This window comes from Anolis sagrei, chromosome 4, assembly GCF_037176765.1.
Source record: "Anolis sagrei isolate rAnoSag1 chromosome 4, rAnoSag1.mat, whole genome shotgun sequence".
Lineage (NCBI taxonomy): Eukaryota > Metazoa > Chordata > Lepidosauria > Squamata > Dactyloidae > Anolis > Anolis sagrei.
The window spans coordinates 139,158,758-139,174,665 of NC_090024.1; the positions used below are offsets into that span (position 1 = coordinate 139,158,758).

The 15,908-nt window shown below is 39.9% G+C and overlaps 1 protein-coding gene across 4 annotated transcripts in view; it reads right to left on the reverse strand.

The window, feature by feature from the left end:
• Positions 1-189: 189 nt before the first annotated feature.
• RALGAPA2 (Ral GTPase activating protein catalytic subunit alpha 2) overlaps positions 190-15,908 on the reverse strand; it is a 158,284-nt gene continuing 142,565 nt past the window's right edge. For 3 of the 4 annotated variants that reach the window (XM_060774081.2, XM_060774080.2, XM_060774083.2), the window contains one exon: positions 190-3,606. In XM_060774081.2, coding sequence (XP_060630064.2) covers positions 3,452-3,606 — 155 coding nt within the window. In that variant the 3' untranslated portion in view covers positions 190-3,451. Of the gene's footprint in view, positions 3,607-10,859; positions 10,900-15,908 lie in introns of all 4 variants that reach the window. The other variant, XM_060774082.2, reaches the window with a different exon arrangement.

Consider the following 15,908-nt stretch of genomic DNA (forward strand, 5'->3'; position numbering starts at 1 on the left):
GGAGGGGTCCCCACTGGCCTTGACTACTGCTAGAGGGGACGGGGGTGGGGGGTGGGTGGGTCAGGAAGAACTTGCTCTGCCTGCATGATAGAGTATTTCAGCTTCAGTGCATTGACTATTAGCTCATGGTATTTCTCAGGGTTCTTGTAATTCTTAGTGCTACTCAACAAAGAAATCATTACAAGATAATTTACTTTTGAGCTATTTTGCATAAATGACAGACTTTATTCATCATTAACTCAGCCAGACTCCTGCAAGTTATTTTACACATACATATAATTGCTTACTTTCCCAATTCATTGTATAAGCGTATGATTAGAAAGCAGCAGTAAGCAAATCAGGGGATCAATGACAGTCTGAAGTATTATAACAATGCTTCCTCTCATTTTGGTGAAAGAATAAACATTTCACAATAGCAAAATAAGTTTACCTACTTTTCAGAATGTGCCTTAAATTGTATATTTCTTGGTCTTCAAATAGATACTTCATTCTAGTTTCATGTGGTTTAAAAATAAGTATTCACTTCATGTATTAGGAATTAGCAAATAATGCCATAAACAGCTTTCAAACAGTGTTTACTAAGAATAAATAATAGCAGTCATGAAAATATTTAGACACTGTATCCATATATTCACAGAATTTAAGTTAAAAACAAATCCAAAATTACTACCACTTGGGCATACCGTTTGATTTGTATAGAAAACAATCTCTTCAGATAAAGATATACATTGAAACAATACAGATTACAGTTAAAAACTGGATTTGGCTGCAAAACAAATCAAGACATTCTACATCAGGTACAAAAACATTGTCAATTTAAGAGATTGAAGAAAAGTCAAAGGAACAGGATGCAAACCATCCTCCTTCATTTCCCAGGTAAATTAATCTCACAACCCACTTAACATATCCCAAAGTTCTAAAGTAATTAGAAGTGCAGAGAAGAGCACAAAATCTTCATCACAGTCATCCAGAAGCAGTTGACTTTTCAACTAAATAATGACAACACCTTAATTGCACCCAGTAGTAACAATATGAATTTGGGTCTGGGCAAAACTGTTCTAGTTACAAGTGGCACCACAGCTGTGGTTTTTGAACAGGGCTTCAACACACCCATGCCATCTGTTCTGAACAATGTTGTTCCTAAATGGTGTTGACTTTATTGCAAAGTCCAATGTGCATCACAGGCTTGAAAAAATGGTTTCAGTTTAATTAACTACCTTTGGTGATGTTTTAAAATGCAGTGTTTTCCCTAAATCCTTCATCACCAAGTGATTTTGGTTATGCAGAATATTTAAATAACAGCATATGCATTAGAGCCAGACTTAGTTATGCTTAGAGAAGTCTTGCTGAAAACAATGGAACTAAATTAGTAATGTGCGGCTTATTTCCTAGTTTGGCCTATTCTGATTCTGGATCCAGCCTTCCATCAGAACAGTAACATGACAGTTCTTTAAATGTGTTGTTGAAAGCTTTCATAGCCAAAAATACAAGGTTGCTGTGAGTTTTCCAGGCTGTATTGCCATGTCCCAGAAGCATTCTCTCCTGATGTTTCACCCACATCTATGGCAGGCATCCTCAGAGGAGAGAATACTTCTGGGGCATGGCCATACAGCCCAGAAAACTCACAGCAACCCAGTTCCTTAAATATTCAAGGATGCATTTACTTGAAAGTGTTATGTGCTTAAAATCTGTTACATTGACCTGTGTAGATTGAGTGATAGTGATTTCTAGATTTTTCCTCCATAGCAATAAAAGGAAAAAGGGATGAACTATTAGCTATATTAAATAGGAGTACTCTCTGCAATGAAGTGAGTACAGTGAATTAAATTTATGGTCATATAATTAAATCTAAATAGTTGCTAGTTCCAACTTGAGTGGACCCATTACATCAATGGAACTTATGCAAGTGCTAATTTACCAACATCTCACTGATTCAGTGGGTCTGCTTTAGCTAGGCCTAAGCAATTGACATCTAGCTATGCATAGCAACATCTAACCTGAGCTGAACATGCAAGAACTAAGCTAAACAAGGACTTTTTAATGTGTTGCTGCAGAGATAGAGTGACACTGCAATAATGCTTGTAATTATGGAATCAGAGGGGGGGGGGGTCAATCTCACGTTTCTTGTTGTCTGGACAACAATGGGGTGGGAAGGAATAGTGGGGACTAACTGAAGCCACGTAGTTTCAGACTGCTCACCCACTTTGCAAATAAAACAGATTCACATTAGCATGTAGTTTACATTAGTATGTAATTCACATGTTGCCGGCTTATGTGCTCTACTTCACCATACCATAAACAAATAAAGAAACAATTAAGACAGCCCCTCACCTAAGAGTATAAGTGCTTTCTTGGATCACACTGAAGGAATTGGTTTATGGTTTATTTGTGGCGGGGGGGGGGGGGAGTTGGAGGGGGAGAGCAAAATTGCACGATACTAAATATAGCTTCTGCCCTACAGCTGTGTGTGAACCACCACTATATTTATATATTTATGTGTAGGTGATTTCCATTTATTGTGATAAACATTACATTGAACCACTTTTTCATATAGTCAACTAAGTAACCATTCTATGGCTAGTCATTCAATAAGGATACATTATTTTGGTCCAATTTTACCAACCAAGGACATTGTGAAATAGGAACTCTGAGTAAGACTGAAATGGTATAGTACATGTGTGTCTTGTGTACAAAATAATATTTTAACTAAGCACCTGAAATCTCATTTTTGCTGCTTTATTCAGCTAACAAAGCGATTCCTATGTAAGTGGCTCAAAAGAGTTATTAAGCATTCTTGTTTAGGAGCATAAGAAAGATATTTGTGAATAAATAATGGAAACAGATTATTAGTGGAGATACTGAAAAGCATAATCATTCCTCCATCCATATTTAAGTCTGGGAACAATCTAGCCAAAGTGAAACACTTTAAAGTTCAATTGATCTCAATAGGAGAGAATTAGTAATGTGCTCCTCTCCTCACTGGCATCACTAAAACTCTAAAGTGCTTCACTTTGGCCAAATTCAGGCCCTCAATTATGAAAGAAGCACCCATCTACTATATGAAGTTATAAGTTATAATGAAGTTATGAATGCCACACTCAAGAAATTAGCTCTGTTTTGATTATTGCTCTGCATCTTCTTCCAGTAATGTGCGATTGCAGCTACAATGAAACAAGAAAATTTACCACAGTTAAATAGTCAGCTTGAAAAATCAACTCACGACTTGTTGCTAGAGCAGCAAATAATAGTAAAATGAAAGGCTTTTGCATAATCCAAGTGATCAACTTGAATATTTTAAATCTGAAACTGATTCAGTTTTGATTTTATAGGAAACATATTCTTTTTGCAGTCCTCAAAAGTGATCGGTTCCACATTTGTAGTAACTGATGAAATGTAAGGGAAGATTTGAAAGGATATGGTTCTTTACATTGTCTTCAGTTTTTAATCTGCTTTAGCTTGAAGATTTGCTGAGAGCACTGGCAGATCGGCGCAACTTTCCAGAGAGCTTGTTTTTTGTGGCACCTGCTAGTGTTGCTGGCATCTGCTCCACCGACTCTGCTCCTGCAGGGGCAGTTAGATCAGCACTCAGGCTTGTAGTAAGACTGCCTAAAAATAAAGATCATATTAGAACAAAATGGATTTAAACTAATCAAACACATAACTCCATATGATTGTCAGTATAAAGCAATATGAGATCCCACATCTTTAGGCAAGTCTAAGGGGTATAAGCAGAAGCACAGAAGACTTGTAAGTGACTGGCTTGTCTTATAATGGGATGGGGACAGTGCTGGGCTACAACTCCAATCAGCCCTAGGCTATCATAATCGTAAGAATGCTGAGTTGCAGTCTAACATCACCTGGAAAGCAATCTGGGTAGGGAATTCCAACCCTAGGGCTGCATGTGGCCCTCAAGACTATTTTGTCTGGCCCTTCATCTCCCCCTCAAATAGTAACCAGCTGCTGACTTAGATCTGGTGCTTTTAACAATCCTTACAAAAACTGGATCTCAGACGAAGAAAAAAACCTCAGAAGTTGACGATACAAACATGTTTCAAATCCATGATGCAGGTTTAGAACAGCAATCAAAGTACCCAATACCATCAGGATGTGGCTGCTGTAGGTAAGGGAGCACATTTGATGAGTGTCTGGGTAGAGAACAAGGTTGAACTGCCTGGTGTGTGTTCCTGTTGAGGTAGGTCACAGGGGGAGAGCAGGCCCAGAGTTTTATAAGCCCTGGCATCCCTCCTCTGGCCCTCTTTCTACTCATTTCAAGGCTGGATCAGGAGGACTGCTGTGTTGCTCCATAGGATCCATAGTCACGATTTGCATGAATCCTTTTTGCCTCGTCTGTTGTAGTTGCAGAATTGGCACAGGGATGTGAACTGTTGAATTGGCAGTACTGCAAGAGGTGAGAGACATGTTGCTCTTTTTGAACTACGCTCCCCCCTTACACCCTCTCCTTCTCTGTCCCAGTGGATAATAAGAGTTCTAATTAATATGCCTTTGCATCTCAGGCATTTACTCTACAATCTGGGCAGTTTTGGCCTGTGGTAATTTTGGCATGAATTTCCCAGCAGGTCATAATACTGGGGTGGAAAACGTCCAGCCCATGGGCCATATACGGCCCATGACATCATTTGGTCTGGCTCGGCATGAGGAAAGATGTCTGCCTCAGGATGCCCATTTAACCCGGTTGCTCCTCTGAGCTGCAATGCTGACTCTTCTGTGGACCACGTGCCCCTTACTATTCAGACCCAAGTCAATTCCAGGTTGCTCTCTTTGTGTGGACATGTTCTGCTTCTTCATCTCTGGTTTTTGCCATCTTTGCTGAAGCTGTAACTGTATGCACAGAGGCAGCTGCCTGTGTTGGAACTTTTATTTGATATTAAATATAATATATAACTGTATAATTCATAATACTATATAATTGTACAATTATTTTAAATAAAGGAAGAACGGTATGGCCCACAAATAATATACATATCCAAATGGCCCTTGGCATTTAGTTCCCCACCCATGGCCTTAAAGATCATCTCTGCAACCCTCTTTCCAGTTTCTCTTTTGGCACAATAATTCTGTCTGAATATACTATAGTGGTCCCTCCATATCTGTAGGATTGTTCTGACCTACATTAGTCAATGGCATGTGGACACACTGAAGTGTGAACATTCACACTGCTGCGTGTTTGTCCATGGTTCCCCCCCCCCCCCCCCAAATCTGCGATGGGTCCTGGAACTGCAGGTATAGTGGGCCCACGGTATGTCTTAAGATTATCCTGACATTGTGTTTAGAAGAAAAATACTTCTGTTTACTGCCACCATATTCATTTTCATTTGTAGGTCCAGAGGTGAGTAAGAAAGACAGGTCAGGTTAGTGGTAGTATGTACTGAACGTAACCAATAGAAAGCTGATATCTGTGTTGTTTGTATGCAGGTGTGGGGCAGGGGGATTAGTATTTCCAAAATACCAAGCATATTATTAAATTGAAACAAGACATTCAGAAACAGAATATATATAGTCTTCCAGGTGCATTCTTCAGAGTACAGCTGCATGCCTGCATGCTTTTTTAAAAAATCATACAAAATAATATTTTTAGCAAGACAACAGGATTATGATTCACATTTACATGTAATGTGTCATTTCATATCTGGTTGGATTTCAGTGTGACAACACAGAAAATGATTGTACTGGAGATGAGGATATGAAAGTTCTCCTTGTTATGGATCACTGAGATACTGAAATCATCAAATGCTGGGCAAACATTGTGAACTATTTCTAGACTAGAATCATCCTCCCCAGATATTGCTGATGGCAACTGTGGGTTCTAGTGGCATATGTGTAGCCAGTTTAGCAAAATAGCCGCAACCTCACAGAAAGTGGAATTCAAAGCTTGGCTAATTGTGACTCCTTTCCATAACATAGTTGGCCAAGTCCCATAGCTCTGGCCTTTGGAAAGGGGTTGGGTTGATAGGTTGCTGCAGTTCTCTCTGAGTCATTTGAAATATAGCATTGTTATTGGGGGGCGGTGGTTATTGAGTTACACACACACTGCCTTGTGAGGTCTTTAATTCTTTAAAAGGGTGTTAAGAACTAGTTTAATACATGCAAATTGAAATCAGTATTGTTCTTGGATTGAAGATCCAAATAAATCCCAGAATTTGGGTGTGATGTTGGACTGGATCCTTTCCATAAGGACTTCACTGCAATCTGCATCATTTTTCCCTCTTTGGTTTAGCTTATTTTCAATCAGTTGAGATAAAGTGGGAAGGAGAGCTTCTCTATAAATTGCCTTGTCTGCATCTGGTTGCAGACAGATATAGTGAGGGGCTTCCTACTGGTTTAAGTGGCCATCTGTTTATGTGACTTTGGCACACAGAACAAACATACCACTTATGCTGTTTTAACATACTGCTGCATCATAAAAAAAAACTCCACCCAAGTCCAGATAGTGCAGCAATACCAAATATTATGCCAAGCTAATTTGCAGAGAATGCAGGATGATGATACAAATGGATCACTCGGTTGTGTAGAGAAATCCAAGTTGAGAGACAAAGGTGAGAAACAGCTTGCAATCTTGAGTGCAAGTCATCACCTTGCATGATATGGCTGAAAACTGATCTCAATCCTCTGAATGGTTTAAAATGACAGTTGTATCATGTACTCTATATACATTTTCCCCCAAAATCCCCTCTATTCACGTTTAAGCCTCAAAAATTTGTTGCAGAATTTCATGTAGCACACTGATTACCTAAACAGATGTTTATTTACAGGATACCAAATTACTTCTCAGTCAGGCAGCCTTCAAAGGCACTTACTAAGATATGCATTCAAAATCTGTGGTACAGCCCTACACCTTACTCAGGAGTAACCCCTACTATGTTCAGTGAGGCTGAAACTAATGCTTGTTTAGGACTGCAGCCTAGTCTTCATTTCTTCTCACTAAAGAGTCACAAGCCTAAGATTTAGAGAGTGTATGTATGTGTACATGCAGGAAAGTGAGCATGCAATTTTCATAGTTAGTTCTCAGGCACAATTATATCCAATGCTCCAAGGAACAGAAAATGCATGCTGCAATCAAGCTCAGGTGTTGCTGCTGTGTCTCAGAAGACTCCTGCAAATGCAAATACCATTTCATCAGCAATCTTGTAGTTAAGAGCTTTCAAGCCCAGTTGCACATCTTTTGAAACACTATCATATAGTATATTTTCATAATATAAAGTTCTGCATACAATTTTTTTTTCTGGGAAAGGCATTTCATCAATAGAATACAACTCTGGTGGATGCTGTTGGTGTATAAAAACCATCTTACCACTGAGTTTTGTTTTTTTAAACTACTATGAATAAAGTCATGCCTGTACTGGGAACTATATATACGTGACTGTTTGTTTTATCAGAATGCTATTAATGGAATGATTTGTTTGTGTGAAAACATATACCATCGACTTTTGTTGTTGTGCCAGTTCATCAGGTGGGAGTGTGGGATGACCTAATAGAAAATTACTGGGAAAATGGGTCTGTTATTATGGTGTTCCAACTAGGATACAAGTACATTAGCAGCAATTAATTGTGCAAAACAATGCAAGCAAACATCACACAAATCAACCCATGCTTTGACGTCTTGGTGAAGACTATGAACCAAATGACTACATAGCAATCACTAGGATAGCACTTTTGTATTCAAGATGGCCTGCTCCTATCCTGACAGCCTTATCCGTACTGATTGCTAAAGGGCTCTTTTTCCTCACACCAATTTCCACATATTTGTCACCCAACTGGCCCACAAATTGCATCCCTAGTTTACACATTTTTCATTTATGTCGCCATTTGACTTAATGTATTGTATTTTATGTTGTATAGGCATCTTCCTAAATGTTTTTGTTGTTCTGTAATTCCTTGATTACTGGACATGTGGACTGACTCTTTCAGGAGGACATCATGCTGCCCATTCCAGGTCATATCTCCAGAAATGTTCCAGGAAGAGCTAATGTTTTTCATTCTAACAGGACATGGTCGGGCAAAACATTCAACAGCACTAACTCGATACTTGCTGCTACTGGAAGTGTCCTCCCCCCCGCCCCCTCTAAATAAGTGAACAGACCAGTTGTTCTCAACCTGTGGGTCCCCAGATGTTTGTCGTCAACTCCCAGAAATCCTAACAGCTAGTAAACTGGCTGGTATTTCTGGGAGTTGTAGGCCAAAACACCTGGGGACCCACAGGTTGAGAACCATTAGATTAGACTGTCACATACATTTGCAATACAAAGTACAAAGTAAGTTTATGCTTCTATTACAAATCCATTTACTTTCATTGAAAGCTTTTGCTTACTTCAATGTTAGACCTTCACCATTTTGTAATCTTTGTTGAGGAGGAAGTGATGCAGATCTAACTGTATCCAAAGATCTCATCACATCTCAGATTATCTCAACTTCAAAGAACAAGAGTCTCATCTCAATGTTCATTCGATCTGATTGGCCTCTAGTGCAGCAAATACATCACACAAATGTGTTCTATTTTTTGTATTTAAACAAAATATCGAATGTGTCATCACATTTATATCAACTATAGGCATTTCCTCCTTACAGAGGTTACTAAGTATGCACCTGTGAAAGGAAGACTGATAAATCTGAGAAGCAATGTTGCATCACTACTGAACTGCTACTGCTTTTAAGAAGCAGTTCATATTCAGAGCAAGTTAAAGGTTCTGAACATGGAGCAGCTTAGGTAATTTTAATATTTAATTAAAAAGAGCTCAGTTAACTTCTCTCCTGGGAGCTTATTGAAAGTGGGGAGATTAACTCCTTGCTTTTTAACCTACCAATATTTATACTACAATTAATTTGTAGTAGAGGGGAAGGTTTACAGTAAGTTAATTATCGTGTATTGTGAAAAACACATGTAGGACTGATAGTTCTGGAAAATGCCAAAGAAAATATACTTTCCCCCAAAATGAGCAAGGTCGAAAAAAACCACACTAAGCAAGCATCTAACAAGAACATCTCATGTATATGGAAAGATGGACAGAGAAGATAGGCAAGCACATGCAAAAAAGGGCAACCACAGTCATTGTCCTTCTGTGATCATTCATACAACATTCCATAAGAATTTCAAAGATGCAATTCCTTCAGTGAAAACCTTCTTCTGCCATGTTAGCTATGCCACTAGTTTTATACCTCCCTTTGAACCTGATTGATGGAAGACAAAGAAAGCTTATGTTTAAAATTTATTTAATTACTTACCTTTTTGGATGGTTACAATAAGTTGTGTGTTGATGTGTTTGTTTACTGCTTTGTTTTGTTTTGTTTCTATTGTTTTTTATGGCATTGAATGTTTGCTACTTTTTGTTGGAAACTGCCCTGAGTCCCCCCGGGGAGATAGGGTGGGTTATAAATAAAGTTGTTGTTGTTATTCTTATTATTATGTTTATGGAGTAAAAAGAAACAACTGCTTCAGAATTAGCAAATATTTGGAAAAGGTGAAACACACGAAGATTGTGTGTGTGTGTATAGAGAGAGGGGGGATGGTAAACACTTGGCACGAGTCTGACTTGCTCATTACAGAATATGGGACTTTCCTGATATGCCATTTTACTCCAGTAAAACGCAATAGAAAACCACAAAATAAATAATGTATTCAGTTCAATGTTACAGTATATGTTCAGTACAAAGCAGAGGATACATTTATGACTGATTCCGAATTAACATAAAACATCCCAAAATATATTGATAGGATTGTTTTCACAAAGCAGTCCATTCTTTGCAAATAATAAAAGTAATCCACCAATCTCAAACTAGTTCATAAGAAGAATCTGTACTCTCAGTTGCATTATTTCTATTAATTTTAAGATTAGAGTTTTAAAGTAAGTAAAAAAGAATGTGTAAACGTGCCTTACTTTGCAATAGCAAATGTTCTCTTCTCCTTAGAAATATCGGTTGACTGTATACTTTACTAGAAGATAATCTAAAGTAGTAACACAGCTAACAAGGGATGGGGATGATGACGAACTATCTACCCGCCTTAGTTGTTTGACAGGTTACTTTTTGGGCCTCTCCCATTCTATCATTCTGTGGACTGGTTTTGTAAGAGTTAATCCACTGCCTCAGCAACTCAGCCACCAACGAGTCCATCCAGGCAGCAATGCACTGCTGCCCAGCAGCTTCCTTCCTTTTCAACATTGCACTGGAAATTACCCAAACAAGCAGAACCAAGCAGACTGCAAAGGTCACACCTGGCGTGTGGCCAGCCTGCTTTCCAGCTCCGAAACGGCACCCCCAATTGCCAGGTTCAGGGCAGCCTTGTGTTTTTCCTCCTTTGTTTCTTTTTTCCTCCCCCAGCTGTTCCATTCATAGGCCCAAGCTTAGCAATCTGCCCTTCCCAGAAAAGGAGCCCCTTATTAAGCTGAGCTAACTCAAAGGGCCAGCACAGCACGTGCCACTCCTTATCGGCACCATCTCAAGATCCTATTCCATGGTGCTTAGGCAACAAAAAAAGTAAATGGACTTAACTCCCATTGGCTCCCCTGCAGCAATTCAAACAAAAGTGCAAAGCAACAAAGACATTTCCCCCCATGGCAGGTGTTGGTGTCAGATTCCGCCTGAAGCAAACAGGAGCAGAAGAAGGGGGGGGGGGGTGCTTTCCAGTAAAGTTTAGACATGCAGGGGCAGAGAGAACCAGTAGCGAGCTTCTTATTGCTGCTGCTTAGCAGGATGGGCATAGCAAGATTCCCTTATGTCTAAAATAGCACCCAGTGGAAAAGCAGGAGACCAACCCAGATTAAATGATGGCTGTTTCAACTTTATGCAAGCAACAGAAGGAATTTGGTTAGTAAATTGAGCATGATGCCATGTGAGCAACCTCTTACCTTTCTCAATTACTGTAATGAGATCTTTACATATTTTAATCTAAAGGGAAAGAACACAAAATTATGTAAATATGGGAATAGCGCACCTGCTGCTCTAATGACAGCCTTGTACACATTACTTACACAGAGTTATTAATAGGGGGGAAACTGCAAGTTGTGCGAGTTAACAGGAACGATATTTCCAGTGCCTATAATTTGGAAATGGAACTAATGCACATTAGCACCATTACTGAGTGAGATGTAGGTGGTAAATTGCTTTTCCAACACATCTTACTTCCCCCACAGCTGGTCAAAAAAGAAGAGGTAGAAAAAAATTGAGACAAAAATTGGAATAGGAATAATTCCCTACACAAAACATTCATTTGTTGCATTTTCCTGTGACAAAGGAGACCACACAAATTATTTCACACAGAGAAAATCCAATATATTTTGATGTCTATCAAGTATGCATCATATTCCACAACATTATTTACTGGGGAGATGAAGGTGTGCTGATGCAAAATGGTCTATATTTTACATATTTTACATGTACTGACATATTTAAAGAAAATATCATAACCAGAACATTAGCTCTGCTCAAATAAGCAATTCCTCCAGACCTCTAATCTTGATTATAGTTTGTGATATTTGATTATAAGACATCTTAAGGGTGTGGCCGAGCCAAAAGATGGGTATTAGTTGGGCAAACAAACATAAATGCAAGAGGACAAGGTATTCAACAGTGAACACAAAGAGACGCATAAGCATACCTTCCACTATAGGTAAACTCATCAGGCAGGTACTCCTTGTAATAGTGACTTGCATAGAAAGAAATTTGATATGGATCAACTCAGTCACTGACTTCTTCCTTTATTCCATCAACTGGGAGCATGTTCAGCAATTTTAGCAGCTCCAAATAAGTAAAATTCAATTGTCCAAAAAACCCTTCAATTATCTTAGTGAATTTCAACAGGGTTAGATAAATAGTCATTGACCTGATTGGCTGAGCTTGGAATAGCACTACATTACATCTCTCTATGTAAAAGTCAACATATGTCTGCATGTTGGTAGATTTGTACCATAAAGGCTACTGCATGACTGATCGACCTGGACCAATCCTGGAACACAGACCCTTCATTATCCAACTTAAAATAATAGAGGGTTTTAATTTTTTTTTTAAAAAAAAAAAACACTTTTGGGCCAAGGGCTGAAGGAATGAAAAAGAAACAAAGGGGATTGGCTGTTGCTAGGTGAATTGACCCTTCGTCACATGACTGGGAAAGAAATGGAGTGAGCCAGATTGGCTGCTGCTAAGTGATATGTATATGAGGGTAAGGGAGGAAGGGCAGAAGATAGGAAAGAAAAAGAATGGAAGGAAGGGAAGAAGGAAGGATGGAAATGTGGGAGAAGAAAGAAAAAAGAGGAAAGAAAGGAATGAAGAGAGATAAAAGGGAAATAGGTATAAGGGAAGGGAATGGAAGGAAAGAAAGAGAAGGGAAGAAAAAGGAAGGGAACAAATAAGGGATGAAGGAAGGGAGGGGGAGAAAGAAAAAGAAGGGAAGAGAATGAAGGAAGGGAGAGGAAAGGAAAGGAAGAAGGGGGGGGGGAAGGTGTATGAAAGAAATGGAGGAAGGAAAGACCCACAAAGAATATGCACACACCTGTTCTTTGATCCTGCACAGAATTGGGTTGATGAGTACTACTTATTAGTAGTACTCATTAACCCATTTCTGTGCAGAATCAAAGAACAGGTGTATGCATTCAGAAACCTACCTGTGCTATAGCATCCATTGTGACTAGTTGCATATTGTAGCCAGATGGTTAGCGAAGCTAGCTGTTCGTTTTCTAGTCTTGCAAAGAATGTGGCAAAAAGTCCAATGGACTGAAAGTACCTTGCTACCTGTAGAACCACTATTCTATGAAATATTAAATATTGAATAGATCCTAAAGGCTACTGTTCTGGGTCAACTTATCTATGGTCAATGTAAGTACTATATCTTAAAGCTTATAAACAATCTATCCCTTTCTCTGGGCTGAGTGGCAAAAACGCTAGAGCTTAGTCAATCCCAGGAGAATCTAAACAAAACACCAACTTCTCTGCCAGGGACATCTGTCCCCCCTCACTCCCCCCCCCCCCCACAGGTGACATTGTTTTCCCTTCTATGCTGAATGACCTTCAATGTATCCACAGGTCATATTGAAATCCAAAATCTTGGCTCCAAAACCTGGACTTATATATGATAATTAACTCATTATTGGGCTCATTATCAAGAGAGGTCTACCCCTCTGTTCAAGGAGCTCCACTGGCTGCCATTTATTTTCCGAGCCCAATTCAAGGTGCAGGTGCTTACCTACAAAGCCCTAAACGGTTTGGGACCACCCTACCTGCGTGACCGCATCACCATCTACGAACCCACACGCTCGCTTCGGTCATCTGGAGAGGCCCTGCTCGTGATCCCACCCACGTCGCAAGCGCGCTTGGTGGGGACACGGGACAGGGCCTTTTCTGTGGCGGCCCCCCGACTTTGGAACGCCCTCCCAAAAGATCTCAGACAGGCCCCCACTCTAGCCGTTTTCAGAAGGAATTTAAAAACTTGGCTGTTCCGTTGTGCCTTCTCAGACTAGGAATCCCCACCCCAAGTCCTAGTAGCACCTTAGCATAACTAATTGTCGCTGCACACTGCACTTTTAATCCCACGTGCCTCCTGCCATTTCAGCACTTTTAACCCTTGTACCCCAGTGCGCCGGCCGAACCAGTTTTAATAATGTCTTGATGTACTGCTATTGTGGTTATTTTGCTTATTGTTTGATTTGCTTAGTTATTGTGGTGTTATGCTATTTTGTTTATTGCTGATTTGCTTGCTATTGTGATGTTATGCTCTCTATTGTATTGTTGTTTTGAGGCTTCGGCCTGTGTAAACCGCATCGAGTCCTTCGGGAGATGCTAGCGGGGTACAAATAAAGTTAATAATAATAATAATAATAATAATAATAATAATATATATGGTAAGTATTGTTCTTTATTCATGGGCTTGTCTAAAGCCTATATCACATTTTAAGCATTTTGATCAGATCCAAAATGCCTTCAGTAATTTTTGCTTCAATAAAACTCTGGGGTAGCACAGGCGTATTGACGGCCAAGGATATGCTGAGCTGCATGACAACAAATTTTACATGGCCTCTGTCTGCTTTTGTCACAATGACTTTCCCAATGGTAAAGATCATGGTCATCTGGATTTATATTAATTTAGAATCATATTATATAATAGTACATTGGCATTCTGAAAGAAATGTTGATTCATAGCTTTCTTGTTATAGGAAGACTTTTTATTTATGTAACAGGAATAGATCTTAGCGATTCACCCAGAAGCTTTATAAGTAAAATACACTTCAAACTTGCATCCATATTTCATCATTGTAGACAAATATTAAACCAACCTACAACAATGGTGGCCAGCAAAATTACATCTAGGGATAAATTTGTTAGAAAAGTTACTAAGGGCTTTCCAGACAGGGCCAAATCCTGGGAGGAATGGGGATATTTAATCCCAGTTCCTCCCAGGATTCAGGTTCATACCAGCCCCAAACCCTGTCATGCTGGGGTGGTGGCTACATACCCTCCCAGGTTAACCAGAGGTTGGCTCAGGGAGGCATCTAGCCAGCCCCCAACCCTTCAAATCCCCCCCCCCCAACTTACCTGAGAGGCCTGGCTGCATGCTTATTTTGATGTGTCAGGAGCTTTTGCTGAGGGGCCTGAGCATGCAGCCAGGCCCCTCAGGTAAGTTTTGAGGAAAAACGGGGTGGCTGGGAAGGGAGGGTGGGAGTGCCATGCCGCTCCTTTGAACTCTTGGAGCCCAAAGAACCGGAATGACAATGGGGATTGACCTTGAGAATTGCAGAACCCAGTCCTGGAAGTCAATCCCCAAAGGTACAGACCTGGAAAGATCCAGACTTTCAGTAAAGTCCAGATCTTTCCAGGAGCTACAGTAATTTGGAGTAAACAGGGAAATCCCAGTTTACTCTGGATTAATCCTGCTTTATCTGAGGCGTCATTTGGATGTCTCAGGTAAACCCCTGACCTGTCACGGGATTTGTGCCTGTGTGGAAGGGCCCAAGAGAGACACCATTAAAGGTAATACTCAATCCTTATGAGAACAGTTGGATATTTAGGGGAAAAATCTTTATTAAGCTACGGCAGATTGAAGCTGGAATTGGTGATGGATGCTTCCAGTGTCATGATTCAGATGCCAAAACTTATGATTGTGAGAACAGAGCAAATGTAGGCAGATTTGATAGGTATGGAGGCCCAAACCCCCCTGGGATCTGGTACCTGCCTCTAAAAATGAAACTACCAATGTTCAGAAATCCAATTCCACTTTCTTGAAAAGCTCAGCTGACCTCGTGTTGGGAGGTCTATGTGTTTTACATAATTACATCTTCTCTTCTGAACCAAACCAAACCAAGCCAAAAACACCCATACCTTCTTAACATGTAACCTCCTCAACAAGCTATTTCATGTCACAAGAGAGCAGGGAGATGAGTGAGGCTGTATCCAGCTACCTTCCTGTAGCTAGATAGGCATCTCCAGAGAGTTCAGGGGTTTTTGTGAGTGCTCTGTGTATAATGTCCTTGTAGTGCCCGCAGTTATAAGGAACAAGCCAAATATGTACATATTCACTCAACTGTTCAATTACTCAGAAATGGCTGTATTGGGGTGGGTGGGTAGAGGTGGCGGCAGATGCTGCTTTCAAGGTTAATTTGAGAGGAGGTTGTCATTGCATGATAGAAATAGAATTCTAACCATCTTAAAAGTGAGCAAGGATACAACAATCTTAAAAGTGAGCAGGGATGACGGGCATCTGCCTCATTCCATTCCAACTCACTTATGACTGTTAACAGGTTCAATTCTATTCTAACCTATCCATGTCATCCCTAAGTCTCCAACAGGATGCCTGCTACTTAGTTCTAATCAAAATGATTTATCTGAGAGAGCCATGCTTCAAAGAAGCTTTCAGTAACATAAGTGTCCTTTTCTACATGATTTCTTGTGTTTGTTTTTTTACAGGAAGT